The following is a 27,371-nucleotide window of genomic DNA, read 5'->3' on the forward strand; positions in this document are numbered from 1 at the left end:
GTGCTTGACATTAAGTGTTCTATTCTGGTTGCGCCCAGAAAGTCCTGTATCTGCTCCCGTGTCTCATGAGAACTCGTTAACTTTGCCTTGAAAGAGTGGTAGCATGCCTTTCTAGGATTTTATTTGCTTTAGTATGTGAAAACGGCATATATTGAGAGTACCTTTATGTAGAAATGGAGAATAGCATTCACAAACCATAATCTGAGACCTCTAAGGTATAATGTTTTCTCCTTTAGTTCCCGCCTACTCAGTTTACCAAATAAAATATTTTTATGGTGGTATTGCAATGGAAATGACTTTTATAGCTCAGCCAGTGTTTTCTTGCTCATGTTGATGAGGGGCAGAGAAGCTGGAGTTTCACAGGACAGTTCCTGGTGTAGTGGTACTTTTGTTGGCATATTTATAGCTTGTTACACAGTGTCCCCCATATTCTGATCTGAGTGCAGTTTTGCTTTGTGACTTTTCAAAGTTAAGTGTTTATAACGAGTTATTTACAGCAGCAGATACTTTTTAACCATCTAGAAATTTGACATTTGGAGGTTGTTCTTATTCAATGCTGTTATAACTAACTAGCCCTGCCCACTGGGGGCTCCCATTAATATAGATAGTGCTTCACACAATACAAGTTTCTAGTGGAAGTGTGAACACACAGAATGTAAGTGATTTGAGATAATAAACATCAAAATCTGCAGGCCTGCACTTTGTGCTCTGATGCTTTCCCAGTATGTATGCAGATGAAGGCAGGAGTTACTCCAAGTCTGATATTGCTTGGCCAACCTTGTGTGCTATACGATGTCATTGAATAGATAGTTGAAGGCTGCTGCTTGGTTACAGCAAATAGGGATTTTGAAAATTGATCCTATGGATACATGAATGTAAGTAAAGACTTGGGTCCACTATCTTAAATCTTTCACAAGAACCTCCTGTGGCTGGAGTCATGCAGGAAGTATTTGTACTCTACATGGGTCATTCCAAGCAAAATAAGTTGTGATAACTAATATTAGATCTCCTTATGATCTATTAGGTTTTGAGCATCATCAGTGTCCTTTATCTAATGAGACATCCATTAAAGAACTCTTGAAAGGGTGAATAGCATTGACCTGATAATATATATAATAATCTATTTGGCATTCTATCAATGTGTTACCACTATGGCAACTTCAGGAACTCCAGATAGATTGTATCCAAATCCATAGCTTTTGTTTGGGTATAAGTCCACTTTGTGATTCTTCTTTGACGTGACCAGTGTGAAACACCTGTTATTGAAAAGGACATAAAATGGGGTAGCCAACTACAGTTCTCAAGAGCTGCACATATGCATGAGATAGATTTGCATACAGTGGAAGCAGTTTATATACATCTTTCTCATGCATATTCATTGTGGATAACCTGAAAACCAGACTTGTTTGTGGCTCTTGAGGACCAGAGTTGGCCACCCCTGACACAGTACATCTCTGTCCCTGGAGATACCTTGCAAATGAACTGATCATCTCCATCCAAATTACTGCTAGAACACACCATTTGCTGTTGCTTTGCTTCAGTTCTTCGAATAAAAGTACAATAGTCTTGCACTAATGAGGTGTAAGCATTTATAATGCAAATATTTCATAACATTGAGTGAAATTCTTTGAAAAATGCAAAATAGATTATAAACAAATTTGGATCTGCAACTAAAACTTTGAAGGGGGGGCAGAATCATATTGTTCCTTTACTCATATCACACACATTTTTCAGTTTTAAAATTGAAAACATTTCAGAATTGCATGTCAACAGTTGCTGTAAAATGCCTTGCAAAAGTCTTCAGACCCTTATACATTGTTCACATTCTGCAGCCTAAAACAAAAATCAAAAAGTATTAGTTTCACATTGTACACTTTCATCATGAAAGAAAAATTAGTGTAGAAATATTCTAAAAGTATTTAAGAATAAAAACATTTTGATTACATAAGTCTTCACACTTTTTGTGATAGCAAATGCAAATTAACTCCTATTCAAAATCTTGCCATTATAAGCTATAGAGCCCACCTGTGTCTAATCACACTGGTTGAGCTGATTCAAATACTCCTGAATGAAGAATCAAGCTGTTTGTCTTAAGTAAATTTGAAACAAAAGTCAAAAAGATGCAGAACGAAGAACTGCCAAAAGACTCCATAATATTTCTCCGAGAACAAGCAGGTTGGTAGTCCTCACTCATAGGTGATATCATTAGATGGAGCTCAGCACGGAGCATGCCCTATACCACATGTCCATGTGGGATCCCTCTTCAGTCTATTTTTTTTTTCCGCAGACCTGTTGCATCATGGTTTGTGTGAGCTTTTGGTTTTTTCTACTTCTAACTTTTGGAAAATTTTTCCCCAATTTTTTTTCTTCGATGCTTGATCCCTCAGTCCCTCCCGTAGCCTCCTCAGCTAGGTTTTTCAGTGTTTCAGGTAAGTTTTCTTTTGCATCAATCTCTCCCCCATGGTGGTGGTGCGTCTGTGCCCCACAGGTCATCATAGCCTGACACCATCGTTGTTTTGCGTCCCACTATTTTCTTTTGTTTGTCATGGCCACAACCGGTTTTCATCGATGTCCCAATTCCCGAGGGCCATGACTTATCACGGACTCCCATGATATGTGTCTTCTGCCTGGGGACATTGCATAACGTCTGGGATTGCCGCAAGTGCATCCAATTGACCACCAAAAGGATATTGCGCTCAACTCGACAAGATGGAGAAACCCTTCGAGTCGAAGAAGTCTGAGCCATCGACTTCGCCATCAGCAGCATCAGCACTGATGGTCCCTGGAGCTTCTCTCATGGACACCTTGCCATCGACATTGGTGGGACTGTCCGATTCCATCGATGCTGCAGGTGGATAGGTGTGCTAGAGACCAACAGTGCTCAGTCTCCTCCAGGTTGAGGAGGTCGGGCTCCTTGTCTTCGACCTCGGCACCGGGGAAAGATCGGGCCAAGAATGGGCACAAGGGTGCGCCAGCTCAAGCCATGATGCCCTTGAAGTGATCCCGTGGCAAGGAGCACCCATCTTCCATCAATGCCAGGGGTCTGCAACAGTCTCCACCAGTCCTGGTGCCAGTCACTAATCCACATCAAGGATCCAAGGAAGATCTGGCCACCCCTCTTTCCTCCCAGTCGGTGTTAGCTTTAGCAACTTTTGAGGAGGAGTTGGAGCAGCACGTCCAGCTGGTGGTGTAGCAGGCAATGCAGGCCATCGCTTCTGTGGCACCGTCGACAATGAACCCCGGTCCTGTTCGCTTTGGATCTGCTGCTGGAATGGCCCAAAGTGCTCATTGGAGTGTTACCGACCTGGCTGGAGTTGGTTCCTGGGAGGCCATCAATGCCCGACGGGGCTCCGATGCTTCCCCCGACCAATACGGTGGTCATTGCCAGTTCCGAGGAGGAGTAAACTCCGCCTGGACCGGCAGAGACACTGCGGTCTGCTGCCCCCCATCCAGCTTTGTGGGGCCTGCACTGTTTTTATTGATGAATGTGCCTCTGGACAAAGGCCAGGCACCCAGGGCCCCATCCCCTGTAGAATACAGTGAAGATGAGGTTCCCTATGACCCCTGGGAGTATGATACTTCAGAGTCCTCCTCTGAGGGCTCATATGGTCTCCCCTAAGAGCCATCTCCTCCAGAAAAGCAAAGGAAGTCCCTGCCAGAGGACTTATCCTTTGCAGGTTTTGTGCGGATAATGACAAAAGCCATTCCATTTCAGTTATTGACTGATGAGGATGCCAGGCACAAGGTACTGGAGAACCTCCAGTTTGTGGCGCCTCCTAAGGAAATTTTGGCGGTCCCAGTGCACGATATCCTTAAGGAGCTGCTGATGATGATATGGGAAGTCCCCCTCACAGTACCTCCCATTAACAGGAAGGTGGATGGGGTCTACCTTGTCCAGAAGGCTACCAGATTCGATAAGTATCTGCTCCTCCAGCACTTGTTGGCCATTGAATCTGCCCTCGAGGACCAAGCGCTCTCGGACTCTTTCTTCCTCGCCCCTGGGGTAGGACCACAGAGCAATGGATGCTCTTGGGAGGAAAGTGATACAGGCAGCTATGCTTATTGCCTGCATTGCCTCCTACCAGCTCTACGTGAGTAATTACTTGCAGGACCTCTGGAAGCAGGTGCAGGAGGTAGCCAAACTGCTGCCTCAACAGCAGCAGGACTTCCTCATGTCACTGGTGCATAAGGGCCTGGAGTGCGGAAAACACGAGGTCTGTGCAACTTATGATGATTTTGAAACGGCAGCGAGGGCCTTTGCAGCGTGAATCAGCGCCCGCAGAATGGCATGGCTGCGGGCCTCAGATCTCCGTCTAGAGGTTCAGGAATAGCTCGCTGACGTGCTGTTTACTGGGGAGAATCTCTTTGGAGATGGGGTGAGGGACGCGGTGACCCAGTTACAGGAACACCATGAGACCCTCCAACAGCTCTCTTCCAGCACTCCGGGCCAATCCTCCTCCTCCTCCAGGAGGTCGGTGAGGCAGGGACACAGGAAATCTATTGCCAGAAGGACTATCCTCCACCCCCTCGCAACCATCAGCAGCATGTGAGCTCCTGAGGCTGTCTCAGGCAGCAGAGAGCTACCAAACCCCAGCCAGCGGCTCAGTCAACTCTGGGGATGGGGTTTTGACTGGATCAGAGGTAGCATAAGGCCAGTTGCCTGTGCCCAAGATGCTGGATCCCCCAGATGGGGGTAGGCCATGGTTCTTCGTGAAGTGGTGGCCCAGTATAACCTCAGACCAGTGGGTTCTGTCCATAGTCCATCAAGAGTACCAATTAAATCCATTGGGTGTCCTGCCAAATTGCCCTTCATGCCCATTTTGGGGCCAGTAGCACAACAGAAGGTACTGTTTGCAGAGCTCTCTGTCCTCTTAATGGCCAGGGCAGTCAAGCCTGTTCCATCAAGGCAGAGAGGGCAGGAATTCTACTCCAGGTATTTCCTGATTCCAAATAGAATAGGAGGACTCCGTCCCATCCTAGACCTAAGGGTCTTGAAGAAATTTCTAGGAAAAAAAAGGAAAAGTTCAAGATGGTTTCCCTGGGCACCTTGATCCCCATTTCTACAAAACAGGGACTGGCTATGCTTCCTTGTTCTGAAGGATGTGCACACCCATGTCAAGATCTTCCCAAGTCACAGGAAGCATCTCTGATTCATAGTGGGAAAACAGCACTTCCAGTGCAGTGTGTTGCCATTTGAGCTAGCATCAACCTAGCCGTAGTAGGGGCGCACCTCCACAGGCTGGGAGTGCATGTTTTCCCCTATCTGGACGGTTGACTGGTCAGGAGTACATCTCAGTCGGGGGCCATTCAGTCCATGCGCTTGACAATTCGGGTGTTGGAGTAACTAGGATTCGTCATCAAATACCCAAAGTCCCATCTCAGACCATCATCTGAATTGTACTTTAAAGGAGCTCTGCTAAATACGGCTCAGGCAATTCCTTCCTGCCTTGTTCATGGGCCACCACCCTAGCATCCCTAGCAGCAGAGGTCCAGGGGAGCCAGCAGGTGTCAGTAAGGCACATATTGAGGTTGTTGGGCCACATGGCTGCAACTGTCCATGTCACTCCTTTGGCGCATTTACACATGTGCAGAGCCCAATGGACCCTGAGGTCTCAGTGGCACCAGGCCACAGAGAGCCTCCAGGATTGCATCTGAGAAACCCCATCTCTCCTGGACTCTTTGTCTTGGTGGGCAGGTACTCTCCAAACTGGAATAGGGGATCTCTTTCCAGAGTCATCCTACTCAAATTACCTAACCATGGATGCATCCACCCTGGGCTGGGGAGCTCATGTAGAGGAACTCTGCACCCTGGGCCTCTGGTTTGCTAAGGAAAGCTGTTGCCAGATCAGCTTCCTGGAGCTCCAGGCAATCAGGTACGCACTGTGGGCTTTCAGAGATCGGCTCTCCACCAAAGTTGTCCTGATCCAGACAGACAATCAGGTAGCAATGTGGTATGTCAACAAACAGGGAGGTATGGAATTATACCTCCTGTGTCAGGAAGTGGTCCAGATCTGGTCATGGGCCCTATCCCATGGGATGGTGTTCAGGGCAACATATCTGGTAGGAACGGAGAACATGGTGGCGGACAGACTGAGTCATGCCCCACGAGTGGTCCCTGAACCAGGAGATAGCAATCGAATCTTCCGCCTCTGGGGGAGCCCAGATGTAGATCTGTTCGCATCCCCGTGGAACAGAAAAGTGACTGGGTTCTGCTCCCTGTACAGGACAAACAGCAAACCAGCCTCGGATGCCCTTGCCCATCATTGGGGTAAGGGTCTTCTGTACGCATATCCCCCAATTCCCTTGCTGGGGAAGATTCTCTTGAAGGTTCGCGAGAACAAAGGGCTTATGATCCTCATAGCTCCTCACTTGCCAAGACAGGACTGGTTTCCACTCTTACGGGAGTTGTCCATCCGGAAACGGATTGGTCTGGGGACTTCCCCAGATCTCATCACACAGGATCAAGGAAAGTTGCAGAGTCCCAGACTCCAAGCCCTGTTTCTCACAGCCTGAATGTTGAGGTTAATTCTGCAACCACTCAATCTTTCAGAGATGTATCTCGGGTCCTGGTGGCATCTAGAAAGCCTTCCACAAGAAAGTCCTATGGACTGAAATGGAGAAGGCTTTCCGTGTGGTGTGAGCAGAAGGCCTTAGATCTGTTCTTCTGCCTCCCACAAAAACTTGATTACCTTCTATACCTCTCGGAAGCTGGCTTAAAGACCAACCCCGTTAGAGTTAACCTGAGTGTGATTGGCGCATACCACCAGGTAACAGCTCCCCTATGAGGAAAGACTAAAGAGGTTAGGACTTTTCAGCTTGGAGAAGAGACGGCGGGGGGGGGGGGGGGGGGCAGGTTTTGATAGAGGTGTTTAAAATCATGAGAGGTCTAGAACGGGTAGATGTGAATCGGGGTTTTTTTTTTTTTAATATACCGATGCTCAAGACCAAGTCTTATCATACCGGTTTACAATAAACTAGGGGGTAAACCAGTTAACACTGAAAGCGAAAGTTACATTACAACAGGGAATGTAGAACAGGGCTGTTAGAAAAAAAGGGATAGATTAACAATTTCTAACTGGAGAGCCGTGCATGTAAGCAGAGAGCAGTTGCTTACATGGTAAAAATTATATACAATTTACACAGAGGAGTCTATTAGGCAAGTTATATAAGAGCGAGTTAGCAGAAAACAGTTCCTTTGTGAGGTGGAAAGAGGACACAACCGAGGAGTGTTGGTCTGTGTGGGTTACCATAAGGTTTCTTCAAGGATATGCTTGGGCGAACAGCCATGTTTTTAATTTTTTTCTGAATGTGATATGACAATGTTCCTGGCGGAGATCTGGCGGGAGAGAATTCCAGTGATGCGGACCAGCAGTTGATAGCGCTCGTTTTTCAATGGCGTTATGTATAGCAGATTTGTTCGGGGGAACCTGGAGGGAGTGAGTCTCTGTATGCAGATCTGGTTGGTCTTGCTGAGGAGTGTGGTTTGAGGGGTATGGTGAGTTGGAGAGAGGATTGCTGAAATATGGTTTTGTGAATGATGGTCAGTGTCTTGAAGAGAATTCTGTAGCGGATGGGTAGCCAGTGAAGTATTTTTAGAATTGGTGTGATGTGGTCCATACGGCGAGAGTTTGTGAGGATCCTGGCTGCAGCGTTTTGCAGCATCTGAAGAGGTTTGGTAGAAGAGGCCGGGAGACCAAGCAGAAGCGCATTACAGTAATCAATCTTTGAGAATAGTATGGCTTGAAGGACCGAGCGGTAGTCATGGAAGTGAAGGAGAGGTCTTAACTGTTTTAGGACCTGTAGTTTGTAAAAGCCTCCTTTAGTGGAGTTAATGAATTTTTTAAGGTTCATTCTGGAGTCTAGGATGGCTCCAAGGTCTCTCACTTGATTTACTAATGGTGTATTAGTAGTGTTGGCTAGTGGGTTATTATCATTGGGGGAGATGGCCAGCAGTTCAGTCTTGGATGTATTGAGAACAAGGCTGAGGCTTGTGAGAAGAAGATTGATAGCGTGTAGGCAGCTATTCCAATAGTTTAGAGTGTCGGAGATGGGATCCTTGATGGGGATTAGGATCTGCACGTCGTCCGCATAAATGAAATAGGTGAGGTTGAGGTTATTGAGTAGTTGGCATAAGGGGAGAAGATATATGTTGAATAGGGTCGGCGAGAGCGAGGAACCCTGGAGAACTCCTTGCTTGGCCGCTACAGGGGGAGACTCTTTGTTGATTATTTTTACTTTGTAATACCTGTCGCTTAGAAAGGATTTTAACCAGAGGAGTGCAGAACCTGAGATGCCTGTTTCCATCAGATGGTTGATGAGGATTGTGTGGTTAACTGTGTCGAACGCTGCCGTGATGTCTAGCAGAGCTAGCAAGTATGATTGACCTTTGTCGAGGCCCATCAGGATGTTGTCCGTTAATGAAAGGAGAGATTCTGTGTTTCTGCGTTTCCTGAATCCGAATTGTGATGGGTATAGAATGTCCAGGGAGTCGAGGTAGTCTGTGAGTCGAGTATTGACCAGTGTTTCCATTAGCTTGGCTATGAAAGGTAGGTTGGCAATGGGGCGGAAATTTATGGGGTTGGATGGGTTATTTACTCTTTCAGATAATAAAAGGACTAGGGGGCACTCCATGAAGTTAGCATGTAGAGAAAGTTCTTTTTCACTCAACGCACAATTAAACTCTGGAATTTGTTGCCAGAGGATGTGGTTAGTGCAGTTAGTATAGTTGTGTTTAAAAAAGGATTGGATAAGTTCTTGGAGGAGAAGTCCATTACCTGCTATTAATTAAGTTGACTTAGAAAATAGCCACTGCTATTACTAGCAACAGTAACATGGAATAGACTTAGTGTTTGGGTACTTGCCAGGTTCTTATGGCCTGGATTGGCCACTGTTGGAAACAGGATGCTGGGCTTGATGGACCCTGGGTCTTTCCCAGCATGGCATGTTCTTATTTCTGTTCAGCCTATAGTTGTACGTTTCATGTGGGGTCTGCTTCAGTTGAAGCCTCCCTTAAGGCCTCCTGCTGTGTCTTGGGACCTCAGTGTGGTGTTGGCTCACCTGATGAAAGCTCCTTTTAAGCCCCAGTATACCTGTGACTTGAATTACCTGAGCTGGAAGATCATATTTTTGGTGGCAGTCACTTCAGCATGCAGGGTCAGCAAGCTCCAAGCCTCTAAGTTTCATCATGACAGGGTGGTCGTGCGTATGCACCCTAAGTTCCTACCTAAGGTGGTGAAGGGCTTCCATCTTAACCAATCATCCTGCCAACATTCTTTCCCAGGCCCCTTTCGCACCAAGGTGAATGAGCCCTGCACTGTTTGGACTGCAAGCGAGCCTTAGCCTTCTGTCTGGAATGTACAGAAACCCATAAACAGTCCTCCCAACTTTGTATTTCTTTTGATAGCAATAGATGGGGAGTTGCCAGTTGGCTAGCAGATTGCATCTCCTTCTGTTATGCCCAGGGGGGACTGCATCTTAAGGGTCATGTCAAGGCTCATTTTGTCAGAGCCATGGCAGCCTCGGTGGCCCACTTGAGAGCAATCCCCGTGGAAGAAATCTGCAAAGTTGCGATGTGGAGTTCTCTCCACACATTTGCACTGTTGTCTGGATAGGGATGGCTGACGTGACAGTTTTGAGATACGGACCCCAACTCTCCCTGCCTAGGGCCCATTGTTCAGGTTCAGGCTGTCTTCCCCTCTGTCACCAAAGCATTGTTGTTGTGCCCATTGGCACCTGGTTGGTTTCTGTTGGTCCCCTTTTGTGTTGGGGAGCAGCCTGTAGCTAGGGATTCACCCATTTGTGAGGGCTACCATCCTGCTTGTCCTCAGAGAAAGCAGAGTTCCTTACCTGTAACAGGTATTCTCCATGGACAGTAAGATGTTAATCCTCACGAAACCTGCCTGCCAACCCGCAGAGTAGGGTTTTTCCTTTTTTTTTTTTCAATCTAATTCTGTGATATATAAGACAAACTAGACCCCGCGTGGACACATGCTATAGGGCATGTTGAGCATGTGCAGTATGCGAAATCAAAGTTCTAGAAACTTTGACTGAAGTTTTCCATGCCGAGCTGTATCTGATGATGTCACCCATGTGTATGGACTATCATTCTGCTGTGCTCTGAGAACATCTGTTACAGGTAAGCAACTCTGCTTATTCAAAGGTACAGATTGCGGAAGAGATGAGAGAATATTTGTGTTCCAGTATCCTTTGGGGCACTGTCAGGTCCTTCATTGTAAAGTGGAAAAAGTTTGGCACCACAAAAACACTACTGCAATCAGTCAGTAGCTGTGGTTACTGCGAAATGTCACTGTGAGGCCTAAGATTACTACAAAGTTCTCTGGATGAAACTGAGGAGAATGTTGGCTTTTCAGCAATTTCAAGCTTATTCCATGGATGTGGCCTGTATGGGAGAATGGCAAGAAGGAAGCCATTGTTGAAGAAAAGCCATATGATATGCTGCATAGCATTTACAAAGAAATACTGCATGCATGTGGGGGGAGAGTATTTTTTTTAGTCTCAATGTTAAGCTATATGTATGGTATAAATAAAACATATTAAAGCAGCATTATATTGTGAGGATGCTTTGCAGCAGCAGGGTCAGGGAAGCTTGTGAAGATGAAGGGAACTTTAAATGGGGTGGGCAGATGCTGGAGAGGATTCACTTTTCAGCAGGACCATGATGCTAAGCACAAAGCAAAAGCAGCAATGGACTGGCTCAGCAAGAAAAAAGTAAATGTCCTCAGGTGGCCCCGTGAAAGCCCAGACCTGGATCAACAGAAAATATGTGGCAGGACGAAGACTGCAGTCCACAGGCCATCCCGGTTAATTTGAAAGAGCTTGAGCTCTTCTGCCAAGACGAATGGACACAAACTGCCCCAGCCCGCTGTGCACAGGTGGTAGACCCACTTATCCTAAACAACTGATGGCTGGTATTGCTGCAGCAGGGGCTTCTGCCAAGTATTAAGGATTTTGAACATTTGTGCGATCAAGTTATATTTTTAATCTTTTAGAATATTTCTAGAATTAAAAACATAAGAAATTGCCATACTGGATCAGACCAAGGGTCCATCAAGCCCACCATCCTGTTTCCAACAGTGGCCAATCCAGGCCATAAGAACCTGGCAAGTACCCAAAAACTAAGTCTATTCCATGTAACCATTGCTAATGGCAGTGGCTATTCTCTAAGTGAACTTAATAGCAGGTAATGGACTTCTCCTCCAAGAACTTATCCAATCCTTTTTTAAACACAGCTACACTAACTGCACTAACCACATCCTCTGACAACAAATTCCAGAGTTTAATTGTGCATTGAGTGAAAAATAATTTTCTCCAATTAGTTTTAAACGTGCTACTTGCTAACTTCATGGAGTGCCCCCTAGTCCTTGTGTTATCCGAAAGAGTAAATAACCGAGTCACATCTACTCGTTCAAGACCTCTCATGATCTTAAACACCTCTATCCTATCCCCCCTCAGCCGTCTCTTCTCCAAGCCGAACAGCCCTAACCTCTTTAGCCTTTCCTTATAGGGGAGCTGTTCCATCCCATTTATCATTTTGGTTGCCCTTCTCTGTACCTTCTCCATCGCAACTATATCTTTTTTTTTAGATGCAACGACCAGAATTGTACACAGTACTCAAGGTGTGGTCTCACCATGGAGCGATACAGAGTCGTCATGACATTGTCCATTTTATTCACCATTCCCTTCCTAATAATTCCTGTTTGCTTTTTTGATTGCCGCAGCACAGTGAAAGCATAGATCAGTGAAACAAACTCCTCCTTTAATGCATTTAGATTTGTATTTTTTAGACAGAACGTGAAAAATGTATAAGATTGTGAAGTCTTTTACATGGCACTGTATGCTTGATTACTGAGAAGGAAAAGACACCTTACCTTTATCTAAATAGATGGAATCTGCCCGCAAAGCCTGGGAAAATTCTCCCAATGTGACTGACAAGAGTTCTCCAGTGACATCAACAGCATCTCCCATCACTATCACCAGCTCTGGCACTAGTGGCAGTGTTGCCAGCAGCAGTGGTAGCACTACCAGTGGACCCAACGGCAGTTCCTATGGCTCATTCTCCAGTGCATCCATGCCTGTGATCCCAGTGGCATCTGTTACACCAACCACTTCCTTATCAGGTAACAGCTTTCCAATTATTTGTCTTACATTCACTTCAGGCCAACCTGGCAAAGGGCAGCATGCTATATTTTAAGTGTACAGCCTTCACTAATCACAAGCCAGGGACTGGGTGGATGTTATGCCCTACACCTTTAATCTTTGACTTGCTTGGCTGAGGATCTATCACTGATTGCTCAGAACTGGATTTTCTCACAGTTGCTGTGGTTGTCATGGTTTTCCAGCTAAAATACTACAGTTAAGATACTGCTCTTGTCTGGGTTCTAAATTAAAATGTTAAAACTTTGTATTCTGATCTTTAACAGAACATTATGAAGATAAAACGTAAAATGAAAATGTTTACTATTTCAGCACTTGCAAGCAAAGGTCTGTGGACCAAAATGACAGATTCAGTCCTTCTTCTGAGATGTAGCTGTGTCTTTCACTTCAGTTTGTACCATAACTGTGTCGACAAATGCCATTCATTGTGGCATGGAATATTGTGGCCCTGAAAATTTGAGTAAAAGCAACCAAGGAATTAAAACACATACAAAGCGGTGGTAAATAACATTCTCTGTTGATAAATAGAACTGAATTAGCCATGACATGTGGGTGACACCATCTGGCAGCAATGAACAGACCTGAATTTTTGCTCTATTGAGCAAATGCGGGAATTCCCGCTCAAGCATTCTCATGAGCCACTTCAGTCTTTTTTCATATGAGCATTAGCACGAATGTGTACCTCCTGTTTTTCTGTGAAAATATTGATATTTTTTTCTTTAAAGTTGCCTTTCATTATCTTCTGCTCTACAAGTCTTGAACCTATGGGTTTATCCTCCCCATCCAGCCAAATGGAGGCAGAGTTCTAAAACTTTTTTATTTTTTTAAATATCAGTAGAACATAAACGCAGATTGGAATCAAATCATCCAGTGTTCTCTGCCTTCAGCCATTGGATAGGACCTTTATTTTACTCTAATACATAAAATCTCAGTGGCTTTTAAAGGATTGCGTGCTAATTTTAGCCCCTTGTCAAAGCGGCAGTTATTATGGCCATGCTCCTGTGGATGTGCTCCTGCAGTAAAGCGAGCCAGAGACACTATTTGCTAGGAATGTGCATTCGTTTTATACGTTTCATATTACATGCTTGTATAGGAAACGGATGAAACGAATGCACATCCCTACTATTTACCCTACTCTGTTACCATTGTTGTGGTAAAGAGGTTCTGTGGCAGAACCTGGAACCAGAAACCAGACACCGGAACCAGAACCTGGGTTCTGGTTTCGGTTTCTGGTTCTAACAGCATTCATTCACTTCTTCTAGGGGAAGAGCATTCTCATTCAAACCAATAACCAAGTAGCCATATTCTCTGTGAACAAGCTAGGGAGCACAGGGTCATGGACTCTGCCACGAATCGATAAAAATATGAGACTGGGCATGCGAAGTTGTTTTGCAAGTGACCTACTTTCCAGGGATCTCTAACATGTTAGCAGATCACCTTAGAAGAGATTTTGACCACAGTCTCAACAGTTGACAGACTATTCATTCCACGGGGACTTCCAGCAATAGACCAATTTGCTTCAGAACAAAACCTAAAACTGACATTTTTGCTCCATTCTTCCAGGATGCTTTTTTGCTCAATTGGAATGCAGATCTTATGTATGCTTTTCCACCAGTTCCCCTGATAGAACAGTGCAAAAAGTGCTCATCTAATCCTCATAGCTCCAGCATGGCCCAGACAAATTTGGTTTACATATCTAGTACAGCTATTCAGCAATCCTTCGATCCCTCTCAAGCCAAATGCATCTTTAACTCAAGGAGATGCCTATTTCATCCAAACCTTCCCTCCCATAGCTTGACAGCTTGAATGTTGAGTGCTCAATGATTGCTGCATTATCTTTACCCAAGCAGATGGATGACATACTAGTGTTTGCCTAGACTTGAAGAGCCTGTTTCAAATGGAGATTCTGCACATGGTTTCAATGCGATACCTTGGATCCATTTGCATGCTAATCGAAAGAATTACTAAGCTTTTTGCTCTGTCTGTAAGCGCTTTATCAGTAAGAGTACATTTGAGAACCATAGCTCCTTACCACACTCATATTGAAAGTAAGCCTTTCTCTACTCATCCATTAGTTTCCAAATCAAGAAAGTCTTATGGCATACTAAATCTCCAGTTATGAAACCACTGTTCCATGGGACCTAAACTTGATCCTGGCACAGCTAATGAAGCTGCCTTTTAATCCATTGGAATCAGCTTCTCTCAAGCTTCTTATATGGAAAGTAATATATCTTGTGGCAATGGCAGCCAGGAGAGTCAGTGAATTTCAGGCTTTAGTTTTAGCCGTCTTACATGTAGTTCTTCTACAACAGGGAAGAGCACCCACCCACCCACAGATTCTACCAAAAGTAGTTTGTGTTCCCTATTAATCCATTGTATTATCTATGTTCTTCCCAAGGCCACATGTGCATGAATGTGAGAAAGCTCTTCATACATTAGACTGTAAAAGAGCCTTGGTTTAAAAAAAACAAAAAACTTTTGCCACATCGTCAGGTTTTGCAGCTATTCGTCTCTTACAATCCTAACAGACTGGGCATAGCAGTAGCCAAATGTACATTGTCCAGCAGGCTAGCAGACTGATTTGTCCACAGCTCTATGCTAGCATACCTACAAATTAGACACCTTCAAGGCTCAGCAAGTTAGAGCCATGGCTGCATCAGTGGCTCATTTGCAAGCCATACCACTGGAAGACATCTGCCAAGCTGCTACATGGCCATCAGTACACACCTTTGCATTCTATTGCTATCTGGACAATTTCTCAAAGCATGACAGTAAATTTGGACAAGCAGTTTTGCACAGCCTGTTTACCGAGTAGCCTACACAGCAAACAATGCTTGGGACTCCCCAAATGTCATGGCTAAATTCAGCCTTGCTTGTCAATGGAGAAAGCAAGCTTGCTTACTGTAAATAATGTTCTCCATAGACAGCAGGATGAATTAGCCATGCTGAATACCCCCACCCTGAGAGTCCACTATCTAGTTAGAATTAGCTCTGAAATTGACTGAGAGTAGCTCATGAGGCAACGCCTGAGTAGGAATTACCACACATGCTCGGTAGAGCAAAAGCTCTACTAGCTAATAGAGAGAGGTCCATTGGGTGCCACTGATGGCATCCACATGTGATGGCTATTTCATCCTGCTGTCGAAGGAGAACACAGTTTACTGTGAGAACTTGTTTTGCCTTATGACTTATTTTCCATCATTATTCAAATATTAATATTTTACCTGCCCTGATAATGTGACCAGCTTGTTATGATCACCATTTCCTTGGGAATGCAGGAATAAGTTTATTGCACATGTCCTTGCAGTGTACTGCTGAAAGACCAAGAACAGCCATGCACAACATGCTAGTTGCATAAAATGTCAGGTTTCCAAGTGAAAAATTAAGTAAAACAGTACAGAAGCTGTTATGACTTAATTTCCAAACGTTCTTCACTTGTTGGCACAACCTGAAGCACCTGAGATTAAATTGCAGTAGAGGTGTCCTTTCCTCCCTCTCCATTGCCGCCTCCTGTACATTGTATTCTCATATGTTGGCACATGGTGCCGCAGAATATTTATTTATACATTTTTTTATATACCGACCTTCCTCAAAGATATCATAATGCTCATATTACTAACACAAAAGTGCTGTCTGCTAAAACAGAGCTACAGCTTTCACTGAAATTTGGAAATTAGAACGAAAACCTCAAAAAATTGTACAGTAAAAGCGAATTAAATGAATGGCTTCTACCCACAAACATGAACATTAAAAGCCCTTTATTAAAATAAGGCAAGCTCTACAGCAAGAGCCTTAGAACTGGTTTTTGTAATAAACCTTAGTTGGGGGTAGACTGGTTAGTTATTATATAGTGTTCTTTGTTGTTGAAGCACTAACACTGTAAAACATGTACATGCATCTTCTCTTCCTCCTATCCCATCTAGGAGGTGGGACATATACTACCTCTTCTTTGAGTACCAAGACAACCAGCACTTCGGACCCTCCCAATATCTGTAAAGTGAAACCTCAGCAGTTACAGACCAGCAGCATGGCTTCAACCAGCCATTTCTCTCAGCTCAGCTGCATGCCATCTCTCATGACCCAGCAGCAGCAGAGCCCACAGGTCTATGTGTCGCAGGCTGCAGCAGGTGAGCTGCTAAATATCTGATAATGGTAATGTAGTGTCTGTTTTGTGGTTCATTCATATTCTTTAACAACCAGGTTTTAATTGCTGCTTTTCTTTCTTTACAATGTTGAGATCTGTTATGTATATAAGGCATGAGACTAGTATATAAGGCATGAGACTAGTATATAAGGCATGAGACTAGTATATAAGGCATGAGACTAGTATATAAGGCATGAGACTAGTATATAAGGCATGAGACTAGTATATAAGGCATGAGACTAGTATATAAGGCATGAGACTAGTTTCTGATGGAAAATAGTCCTAAGTTTCCCTCCACTCTTTCAGAGTGGGATCATCTTTAAACTATAATCATCCAATTGCATGTGGTTTTGTGGACCTTAAAATGTCTGTGCTCATTATCCGCATAGTATAGCTTTGCTGTCATCTAAAACTGAATATGAATGAAAGAAATTATCTCTGCCCTTTATCAAGGTCCTGCTGCTCAGATCCCTGCGTTCTATATGGATACTAGTCATCTCTTCAGTGCCCAGCATGCCCGTCTGGCTCCACCTTCCCTGGCACAGCAGCAGGGCTTCCAGCCAGGCCTCTCCCAGGTGTGCACTGCATTTTTATTTAAAGCTGCTGTGGTTCCTAAATCTTGTCCTTGTGAAATCCCTATGAGGTCTGGTATTCATGGTAACAAATTATGGAAATTCAACCTGTTAAAACTTTTGTATGTAAATATGTCTTGCTGTTTTTAGTCTGGGAGTTTTCCTTGTCTTTTCGGACTTCAAGCTCAATCATGACTAGCCTTTATTGGAGATAAAATGCCATCAGCCTTCATTCACACCTAGTCAGTCTTATTTTTCCATGAATAACCAACCTAGTCCAGCTGTTGCAGCACCACTTTCATCCACAAGCCATTTGATTTCCCTCCAGAACCTGGAATGCATATTTCCTGAATCTAGTCACTGCTTATTCCCTGTACCCGGATCAGTCCAGACAGTGGGTTATGTCCCCCTTCCAGCAGATGGAGTCAGAGAAATCTTTGAAGGGTGCTCCAGCAGATGAGAGTGGCTGAACTCTCGTTCCCCACTAAGACTTCTGAAAAGCTAAATTTAGTGCTCTTTTCTCAATTTCTTAGCTTCCTTCCTATCTTAAGATGGATCAAGGTTAAAAGAGGATAGTAAAAAAAAAAAAAAAAAGACAGGGAAAGCTCAGACCCTTGTCTAGGCCCAGCAATCTAACTTGCAGGAAGAGCTGTTTTTCAGTCTCCATTGCTGTATTTGCTTTGTGGGGGTAAGTATTTGTACCTTTCTTACTTGCAGGTTATAGATTTGTAAACCCCGGGGTGCAAGTTGGTGGTCCATCCTCTCCCCCTTTTCCTCCGAGCCGACCCGCTGCCCTGAGAAGTCGTTTTGCCTCGGGGCAGCCTCCACAGAGACGCAACGACGTTCCTCTGTGTGGGGTAAATAGCAATTCAGGCAGATCGGGGAGAAGGAGTAGTGCTGCAGACGGGGTTTTTCCCTGCTCCTCACAGCCACTCACCAGCGATTCAGTTCACAGTCCCATACCACAGTCCTCGAGGTGCTGCGTGAGCGGAGAACCTGGTTCCCGGCTCTCCCGCGAAGGGGATCTGTGCAAGATGCCGCCCTGGTGGGGAGGGTTCCTAGCTGCCGGCAGGATGAGCAGGTTTGCTGCCTCGATGCACTGAGGCCGCTCCTGATCCCGCCCAACGCGGGAACAGTGGCAATCTTTGATTCTGAGCAGACTGCTCCAGAGCAGCCAGGGGACAATTCAGACGTCTGTTCTTCAGTGCTGCCGCCGATCCTGACCCCTGTCAAACCCCCTGGACCCGCAGGAGACCCCCCTCTGTGCCTTCTTCTGGACCACCTCCGTTTTCGGCAGATTTTGTGCTTTTAATTCACAATGCCTACCTGGCCAGAATGGGACAGCAGCAAGATCCAACAGGGTCTCCTCCTAAGGTGAGCAGGATGGCTGATCCCCTAGGGCCTCCGGGATGCCCTCAGGGAGTGGAGGCCTCAGGACCTGGGGTTCACCAAGGTGCCTCCAGGGTCCAAGTGGTCCATCCTCCGGGGGACTTGGCTCCTCTTCCTCAATGCCCTCTCCCGGACCCAGACCTGGATGAACCCTCTCTGATGGCTCAGATGGAAAGGGATGATCCCCAGGTACTGCGTCTCTTCCAGCGGGATGAGTTGGATCTGCTCATCCCATATGTCATGTAGGAATTGGATATTGAGGATCCACAAGACCCTCCAGGGTCTTCTCCACCAGCTAAGAAGGGGGACCCGTGCTCTCAGGTCTACATCCACTGTCTAGGTCTTTTCCTTCCCATCCTACGCTACTGCAATTGCTGTCCCTGGAATGGGTTCCCCTGAAGCCTCTCTCAAGGTGGGTAGAGTTATGGATAAGCTATACCCCCTCCCAGACTATTTTCTGGAGCTCCTCAAGATTCCCAAAGTGGACGCGGCGGTATCTGCCTTGACGAAACGAACTACTATTCCAGTGACGGGAGGTGCTGCCCTTCGGGATATGCAGGATAGAAAGCTCGAGGTGTATCTCAAGAGAGTATTCGAGGTGTATCTCAAGAGAGTATTCGAGGTGTCAGCTGTGGGTGTCAGAGCTACGATCTGTAGTTCCCTCACGCAACAGGCAGGACTCTGATGGGTCCAACAGCTCCTCAGTACACAAGAGCTGTCTCCTGCCGAAGCGCAGCAGGCTGACCGCCTGGAGGCCGTGATAGCGTATGGGGCAGATGCGCTATATGACCTGCTCAGAGCTCTGGCCAGGTCTATGGTTTCAGCAGTCTCAGCCAGACGCCTCCTGTGGCTCCGCAACTGATCGGCGGATTCCTCCTCCAAGACCCAGTTGGGCACTCTACCCTTCAAAGGGAAATTACTCTTTGGAGATGATCTGGAACGGATTATCAAGTCACTCGGCGAGAATAAGGTCCACAAGCTGCTGGAGGATCAACCGCAGGCTGCTAGGACCTTCGGTTCCACTAGAAGCTGTTTCCAGAGCCAAAGACGTTTCAGTCAATCAAGAACAGCTGCCTTTCATCCACCCTCTTCGCGTTCCCAGTCCTGGTCTCATTCCTTTCGTGGCCGAAGACCAGCCCGGGATAATATTCCCCAGGGGGCAGCTCCCAAATCTTCACAATGAGGCCATGCCGGCGCACTCCTCGGTCCCCAGGATAGGGGGCCGTCTCTCCCTCTTCCAAAAGAAGTGGGTCAAGATTACCTCAGATCAGTAGGTCCTGGATATTCTAAAGCATGGTTACGCTTTAAATTTTGCTTGTCCTCTAAGAGACAGGTTCCTCTTTTCTCCCTGTGGACCACCACAGAAACAACTCATAGTACGCCAGACACTCGACAGGCTCCTGGCCCTCGGAGCAATTCGCCCGGTTCCTCCGACGGAAGTGTGAGCCGGGCATTACTCAGTCTACTTTGTAGTCCCCAAGAAGGAGGTCTCCTCTTGTCCGATCCTGGATCTCAAGATGGTCAACAAAGCCCTTAGGGTCCCACACTTCAGGATGGAGACCTTATGCTCAGTGATAGCGTCGGTACACAGTGGAGAATTTCTTTCCTCCTTGGATCTGACGGAGGCTTATCTCCACGTTCCCATCCTCAAGGCGCATCAGCGCTTCCTTCGCTTCAAGATTCTGAGACAGCATTTTCAATTCCAAGCCCTGCCCTTTGGACTGGCGGCAGCTCCCCATACCTTCACCAAAATAATGGTAGTAGTGGCAGCAGCCCTCAGGAGGGAGGGAATCCTGTTCCACCCCTATTTGGACGATTGGCTCATCCAGGCAAAGTCTCTGGTCCAGTGTCAACGAGCGTTAGATAGAGTGCATCTCCTTCAGTCCCTCGAATGGGTGATCAATTTCTCCAAAAGCAGCCTTACTCCATCTCTGTCCCTGGACTTCCTAGGAGCACACTTCGATACAGCTGTGGGCAAGGTACTGCTGCGCGATTCATTTCGCGCTCTCTTCCCACAGCCTGGAATTATCTTCAGGTTCTGGACACTATGGCATCCACTATCGATCTGGTACCTTGGGCTTTTGCGCATATGCGTCCTCTGCAGAGAGCCTTGCTCTCCTTCTGGAAACAGGTTTCTCGGGAGTTTCAGGCCATCCTCCTGCTGCCAGAGAGGACCAAGGACAGTCTGGCCTGGTGGCTCAACCTGGATCATTTGTTAAAGGGAGAAACCTTGGCAGTCCCTCAGTGGGTGATTGTCATCACAGATGCCAGTCTCTCCGGTTGGGGAGCGGTCTGTCAGATGAAATCGGCACAGGGGACGTGGACGGTGTTGCAAGCATCCTGGCCGATCAATCGCTTGAAGACCAGAGCGGTACGCCTGGCGTTGAAGCGTTTTCTCCCCCTAGTTTAGCGTCGGGCGGTTTGGATTCTGTCAGACAACGCAACAACAGTAGCATACATCAATCGTCAAGGGGGAACAAAGAGTCGTCATTTTCTCGGGAGACGGACAAGTTGCTGGCCTGGGCAGAGGTCCATCTTTCCCGCCTAGCGGCCTTTCACATCGCAGGAGTGGACAACGTTCAAGCCGACTTCTTGAGTCGTCAACGCATAGATCCCAGAGAGTGGGAACTCTCCGAGGAAGCAGTGGCACTTCTATTCAGTCAGTGGTGGTCTTCCCACCTGGACCTGATGGCCACTCCACGGAACGCCAAAGCTCCACAATTCTTCAGCCACAGAAGAGAGCACAGCGTGGAAGGAGTGGATGCCGTAGTCCTTCCCTGGCCGCAGCACATTCTCCTCTGTGTTTCTGCCATGGCCCCTGGTGGAATATAAACCAAAGAAGCCGAAGTCCTCAGAAGTATTTATTAAAGAGGCAATATTCCAGTAAGTGCCCGACTCAAGGCCTGAGTTTCGCCCAAACACGGTGGAATGCGTTATTTCCTCAGTTTGTTCTACTCTCCAGTTTTAAACCATAACACTGTGTGATCTGGAGCAATTTCATTCAATTTTGAATGTACCTACGTTACGCAACTTTTAAAGGTATGAGATAACTGTATTGTTTCCTGTCAATTGACAAAATCTGTCATGAAAAGCCCCTGAAGCAGTCCGTGTTCGGGCGAAACTCAGGCCTTGAGTCGGGCACTTACTGGAATATTGCCTCTTTAATAAATACTTCTGAGGACTTCGGCTTCTTTGTTTTATATTCCTCACGCTTTTGCTAGACAGACTTCCTTTCTTTTTTTGGGTATGGCCCCTGGTGGGAAAGGTAATCTGAAGAGTAGAGATTCACGGTCCAGTAATTCTGGTGGCGCCAGAATGGCCACGTCTTCTGGGTTCGCGGACTTGGTCAACCGCAGTGGGACGGCTTTCTTTTCTTGGGACATCTACCACGCTTACTGTGCCAGGGTCCGGTACTTTTCGACCAGGCAGATCGCTTCTGTCTTGCGGCCTGGCTTTTGAGAGGCGCCAGCTTAGAAGACTAGGATACTCGGAGGCCGTGATCTCGACCCTCCTCAAGGCTAGGAAGACCTCTACATCCATTGCCTATGTCCGAGTTTGGAAAGTCTTCGAGACCTGATGTGGCTCCGTACCTGTCTCGCCGCAGAACGCCTCAGTGGCTCAGATACTTTCGTTCCTGCAATAGGGCCAGGAAAAGGGATTGGCCTACAATTCCCTGAGGGTGCAGGTGGCTGCCCTCTGTTCCTTGATCCAGCACCGGGAGGGAACCCCCCTTTCCTCTCACCCGGACATCGTCCGATTTCTTTTTTTTTTTTTTTTTTTTTGAAATTTTTTATTTATACTCTTGCAGAACAGAAGACATAACAATCCTTCAGATGAGTAACATCCAATATCGCATACAGTGTATACATAGCCCTGCATACAGTAATGGTGAAATATATCCTCAATCCAGGCAGTATTGGTTTAAATACTTGCAAAGTAACAAATAAACAGTTCATGCAACAACAAGTATTCTGTCTTTCTTTGAACATAGCGAACAGTTTGTGGTTGGAATTTAACCCCTCCCCCTTACCCACTCTTCCCTCCCCCCCCCCCCCCCTGCCCAGTATTGAACTGCTCCATCCACTACTGTTTTATGGTGAAGTCTGCTTATTTTTCCATTCTCGGTATGGTTCCCATATAGCAAAAAATTTGTTAACTCTATCATGCTGGACTGCAGTAAGATATTCCATCTGGTAAACTCTCTCCAGCCTAGAATAAACATTTGTGAGAGTTGGAGCGTTGTCAGCCTTCCATCTAAACGCAATTTCACTCCGAGTGGCTATAAAAATTTGCAATGATAGCCTCCGTTGTTGATCACTACAGGTACCTCCAATCAACCCTAGCAGACACCCCCTAGGATCTAGTGGTATAGTTACTCCCAGAATCTTAGATGCAAACCGGGTCACCCCAGCCCACAGACCCTGTACCATGTTACACGACCACCACATATGGAAGAATGTGCCCTTCTCCCCACACTGACGCCAGCATTGGTCGCTATACTGGGGTTGTATACAATGTAATCTATCCGGTGCCATGTACCACCGATATAGTACTTTATAGCCATTCTCTTTAATAGCAGCAGAGATAGAACTCCGACCCATAATCATATGGCATTGGTCCCAGTCTGATTCTGAGAGGACTTGCCCAAGGTCTCCTTCCCACCGAATCTGATAGCACATCTTAACTTTAGGGCCACTATTAATAAGCATATATAGCCTAGAGATAGGCTTGGATATGGGCCCAGTCTGTTCACAAAACGATTCAAATAAGGACTTGCCCTTAAGAAATTCTCCTGTTGCCCCTTCCGAGCGCAGGAAATGTAGTATTTGCCGATATGAATACATATCATTGGGAGACAGGACATAGGCATCTTGCAGGTCCATAACCGGAATCAACTGGGAACCCTGGTAAAATTGTCCTGCAGTGGTGATCCCCAGTTGCCGCCACCGCCGAACAAAAGCTGTAGCCTGCCCTGGGGGGAAACGTGGGTGCAATAAAAAGGATGTCAGGTGATAAATACTTTTCTCCCCCACCATTTGTCCCCTCCATTTCGCCCAGTGCCGTAAGACTGACTGAGTGAACGGTGTAAGCGATGTAGTAATAACCTGCCTGATGTCTCTAGTCCACACCCGAGAGGCCAGTGGGATGGGCTCCGAAACCGCCTGCTCTATTGCCACCCATGACTTGCGGCTTACTTTGGATTGCCAACTAATAACCACTCCAAGCATAATGGCTGTGTAGTACCAATGAAGGTTCGGTATGTTGAGACCCCCTCGCGACTTATCCTTATATAAAATGGTACGGGACACCCTAGGAGGCTTCCTCTTCCAAATGAACTGGAAGAGTTTCCTTTGCCATACTCTCATTGCCCCTTCCGGAATCGCCACGGGTAAGGTTTGGAACAGGTAGCAAAATCTTGGTAAGATATTCATCTTGACAGCAGCCACTCTGCCAAACCACGTGAGATCAGACCTATCCCACCTGGCTAGATCTTGCTGGATGCGTGACATCAAGGCCTCGTAGTTTAAACAGTAAAGATCAGCCAGGTGGGTCCCAATTTTAACACCCAGGTATTTAATGGAATCCTTAGCTAGACAAAAAGGCAAGCTACTCCCCAACGCTGCATACTGGTCTGCGGGCAACGATACATTTAACAATTCAGATTTGTCTGCATTGATTTTAAATCCAGGCATCCTACCAAACTTGCACATTTCCTCTAGCAACAAGTGTAAGGAGGCCTCCGGTTTGGTAACTGTAAATAATAAGTCATCTGCAAACAACGTGAGCTTATATGACACGTCATTAACTTGTATGCCCTGTATATCTGGATGACAGCGAACTCTCTCTGCAAAGGGTTCTAACGAAAGGGCAAACAATAATGGCGATAAAGGGCACCCTTGTCTCGTGCCCCGTTTTACACTAAAGGGTTCCGAGTAAGCCCCGTTGATTTTAATTCTGGCGTGAGGATTCCCATATAATTTGTTAATCCAGGTGATGAAAAATTCCCCCAGACCCATAGCCTCCAGAACCTTAAATAAGTAAGGCCAATGCACTCGATCGAACGCCTTTTCGGCGTCTATAGTCAGCAGTACTGCTGGTACCCGCCTAGTTTGGGCCCACCACATCAGTTCTACCACCCTACGTACATTATCTGATGCCAGTCTTCCGGGAATGAACCCAGACTGATCACTATTAACCAGACCTGGGACAACCCTCCCCAGGCGGAGCACCAGCGCTCTCGCCAAGATTTTTAGATCGATATTAATCAGAGAGATCGGTCTGTAAGAACCACAGAGTGTATGATCCCTACCCGGCTTAGCCAATATCGTGATGCCCGCAGTATTTGACTCAATAGAAAGCGTCCCATCGGTTCTTAGGGCATTGTACATAGACACTAATGGAGGAGTCAGTTCCGAACTAAAAGTTTTATAAAATTTCCCCGTAAATCCATCTAATCCCAGTGCTTTCCCCAATTTGAGATCTTTAATGATTAGGGACACCTCCCCTTCTCGAAGTTCCGCATTGAGCTGGATCCTGTGTTCTTCAGATAGGGCCGGAAGTTGGATACCCTGAAGAAATTGGTCGATCTCCTGCGGAGAACTCAACTGCTCCGAATCATACAGTGTACGATAGAATTGATTAAAACAGTGTCCAATTTCCTTTTGTGAATATACATATTGGCCCTGGGGCCCCTTAATCTTAATAATTTGTGATTGTGAATCCTGTTCTTTTAGCTTCCTGGCCAATTGCCTCCCTGCTTTATTTCCCCACTCGTAATGTTGTTGCTTCAGCCTCTGCAGCTGAAACGCTATCCTATCCATATCTAAGGCCTGTAGCTCCCCTTTGGCCTCCTCAAGTTTCCCTAATAGACTGGGGTCAAGAGTGCGTTTATGCTGCAGCTCCAGCCTGGATACGGTTTCCATTAACGAGAGTCGTTTCCTTTCCCTCTCCTTTTTTAAGTGCGCGGCCTGCGCAATAAAAAGACCCCTAACATAGGCTTTCAAACTATCCCATAACACTCCAGGTGAAACTTCCCCATTGTCATTTATTTCTAAATATTGGGCTATCTTATCCTTTATAGTTTCCACAAAATGTTTATCATCCAACAATCTGTCGTTAAGCCTCCAAAATTTGACTCCCGCCTGTGGGCCTTCCAGGGAGAGCTTAATCCAAATGGGGGCGTGGTCCGACCATGATATAATACCTATATCCGCATCCCTAATCAACCCAACCATGTCCTTATCTACAAGGAAATAGTCAATCCGAGAGTAGGACTGGTGTGGTTTAGAATAGAAGGTGTAGTTGCGAGAGGTGGGGTTCCGTAACCGCCACACATCCACTAGGCCCCTATCAGCTAGTAAGTGCTTTAAGGCGTGTCTGGTAAGCCTACTCCCGACTCCCCCACCACCAGTATTATCAAGGTAGGGATATCGGGTGAAATTGAAATCACCACCCACTATAAGGTACCCGTCCGCCCATTCACTAAGTACTGTGGATATTTTATTAAAGAAGGAGGTCTGATCTGAATTCGGAGCATATACATTCATTAAGGTAAACAACACTTCATTAATTGTAGCTTTCACTAAGATATATCGTCCCTCCACATCTCTAATGACCGAAAGAATATCAGCAACCAGAGATTGTGCAAAGAAAATTCCCACTCCTGCGTATTTGTGTTGGGCTGTAGCTGCAGCGTGGTATACTTGAGGGTACCCTTTAGAGGGAAGCAGCCTCTCATAGCGTTTCCTAATATGCGTTTCTTGGCTAAATATAATATCCGCCTTCATGAGGGTCATTTCTTTTAGCAAGAGCTGACGTTTATGATAGGTGTTAAGACCCTTCACATTAATAGACGTAATATTTAAGATCCCCATAGGCATTTCAAAAATAACTGAATTACTTCCCCCTTAATAGCTCCCCCTCTCCCAAAATTCACCTCGATCGTAGTCAGATAACCGTGAATGAACAAACTACTATTCTGAGCTTGACCTAACCAAACAGCCGCGTCGTCCCCTTCCCCCTCCCCACCCCTCCCCCCCACCCCTCCCTTCTGACAACCACTCTCCACAACGTGGTTCATTTCCATGAGAGAGCTGACGTGCCCCGTTTACCCTAGACCTGTAACTCCCCCCTCCTGACTGGAACATGTAAACCTTATTTCTCCCCCCCCCCTGTGAACTAAGGAACAAAACGGTTCCCTCCACAACCTTTACATAAACAACCGTTGAAACAATGTATAAGCGTGCTTTCTGGTCTGCTATACACAGCAGTGTAGACTCCTCAGTTTAGAAAAACCTTGCCAGCTTGACTGAAAAGACCTGGCCAAAATGCTGGGAGATCAAATGCAACCCCCTGGCAGTCTTAGCCTGGATCCTCGAGTTCCGAATGGCCTCCCGATCTCCGGCACAGTCTCCCTCTGCCAGTGTCCACTCTCTTCCATCTGGGTCTTTGTCCGCTTCGATTGTTGCTGTCCGTGGCCAGCTCCGTGGAGCCCTCCGAAGCCGGATCAGGTAACCCCGCTGCCCGGAGAATATCCTCAGCTTCCATAACCTGATGTACTCGGGACGTTACTCCGCTAATGTTGAACTGCAATCCAAATGGAAAGAGCCAGCGATATCTTATATTGTGAGACCGTAAGATCTGAATAACATCTCGGAAAGCTCTCCGCTTCTTTATAGTGGAGATAGCTAAGTCCTGGAATATCTCAATCTTGTGACCCTTCCACATGATATGTCCCAGAGTTCGTGCAGCCTGCGCTACTTGCTCTTTGACTAAAAAGCTGTGGAAACAAGCCACTATGTCTCGAGGCAAGTTGTTCCGTGGGGTGCCAAAGGTCCTATGGGCCCGCTCCAGGACTACCTCCCTGGGCCGCTCAGCCTTGCCCTCGGGATCCAAAAGTTGAGCGCAAATGCTGTGCACCACTTGTGCGCTGTCTCTGTAGTCTTCCCCTTCAGGTACCCCTCTGAAACTGAGGTTTACCCTCCGCGCTCTGTTCTCTAAGTCCTCCACATGCCTCTGGAGCTCCTCCTGCGAGTCTCTCAATTTCCCCTGTTCGTCTTGGACCCTCTCCAACTCCGTCTGCGTCTCCTGCA

The 27,371-nt window shown here is 46.4% G+C and overlaps 1 protein-coding gene across 8 annotated transcripts in view; it reads left to right on the forward strand.

Annotated features, from left to right (window-relative positions):
* PRRC2C (proline rich coiled-coil 2C) overlaps positions 1-27,371 on the forward strand; it is a 419,385-nt gene that overhangs the window by 326,156 nt on the left and 65,858 nt on the right. For all 8 annotated transcript variants that reach the window (XM_029618671.1, XM_029618666.1, XM_029618669.1 and 5 more), the window contains 3 exons: positions 11,903-12,137; positions 16,098-16,301; positions 16,772-16,893. In XM_029618671.1, coding sequence (XP_029474531.1) covers positions 11,903-12,137; positions 16,098-16,301; positions 16,772-16,893 — 561 coding nt within the window. The remainder of the gene's footprint in view (positions 1-11,902; positions 12,138-16,097; positions 16,302-16,771; positions 16,894-27,371) is intronic.

Source organism: Rhinatrema bivittatum, chromosome 10 (genome assembly GCF_901001135.1).
Source record: "Rhinatrema bivittatum chromosome 10, aRhiBiv1.1, whole genome shotgun sequence".
Taxonomy (NCBI): domain Eukaryota; kingdom Metazoa; phylum Chordata; class Amphibia; order Gymnophiona; family Rhinatrematidae; genus Rhinatrema; species Rhinatrema bivittatum.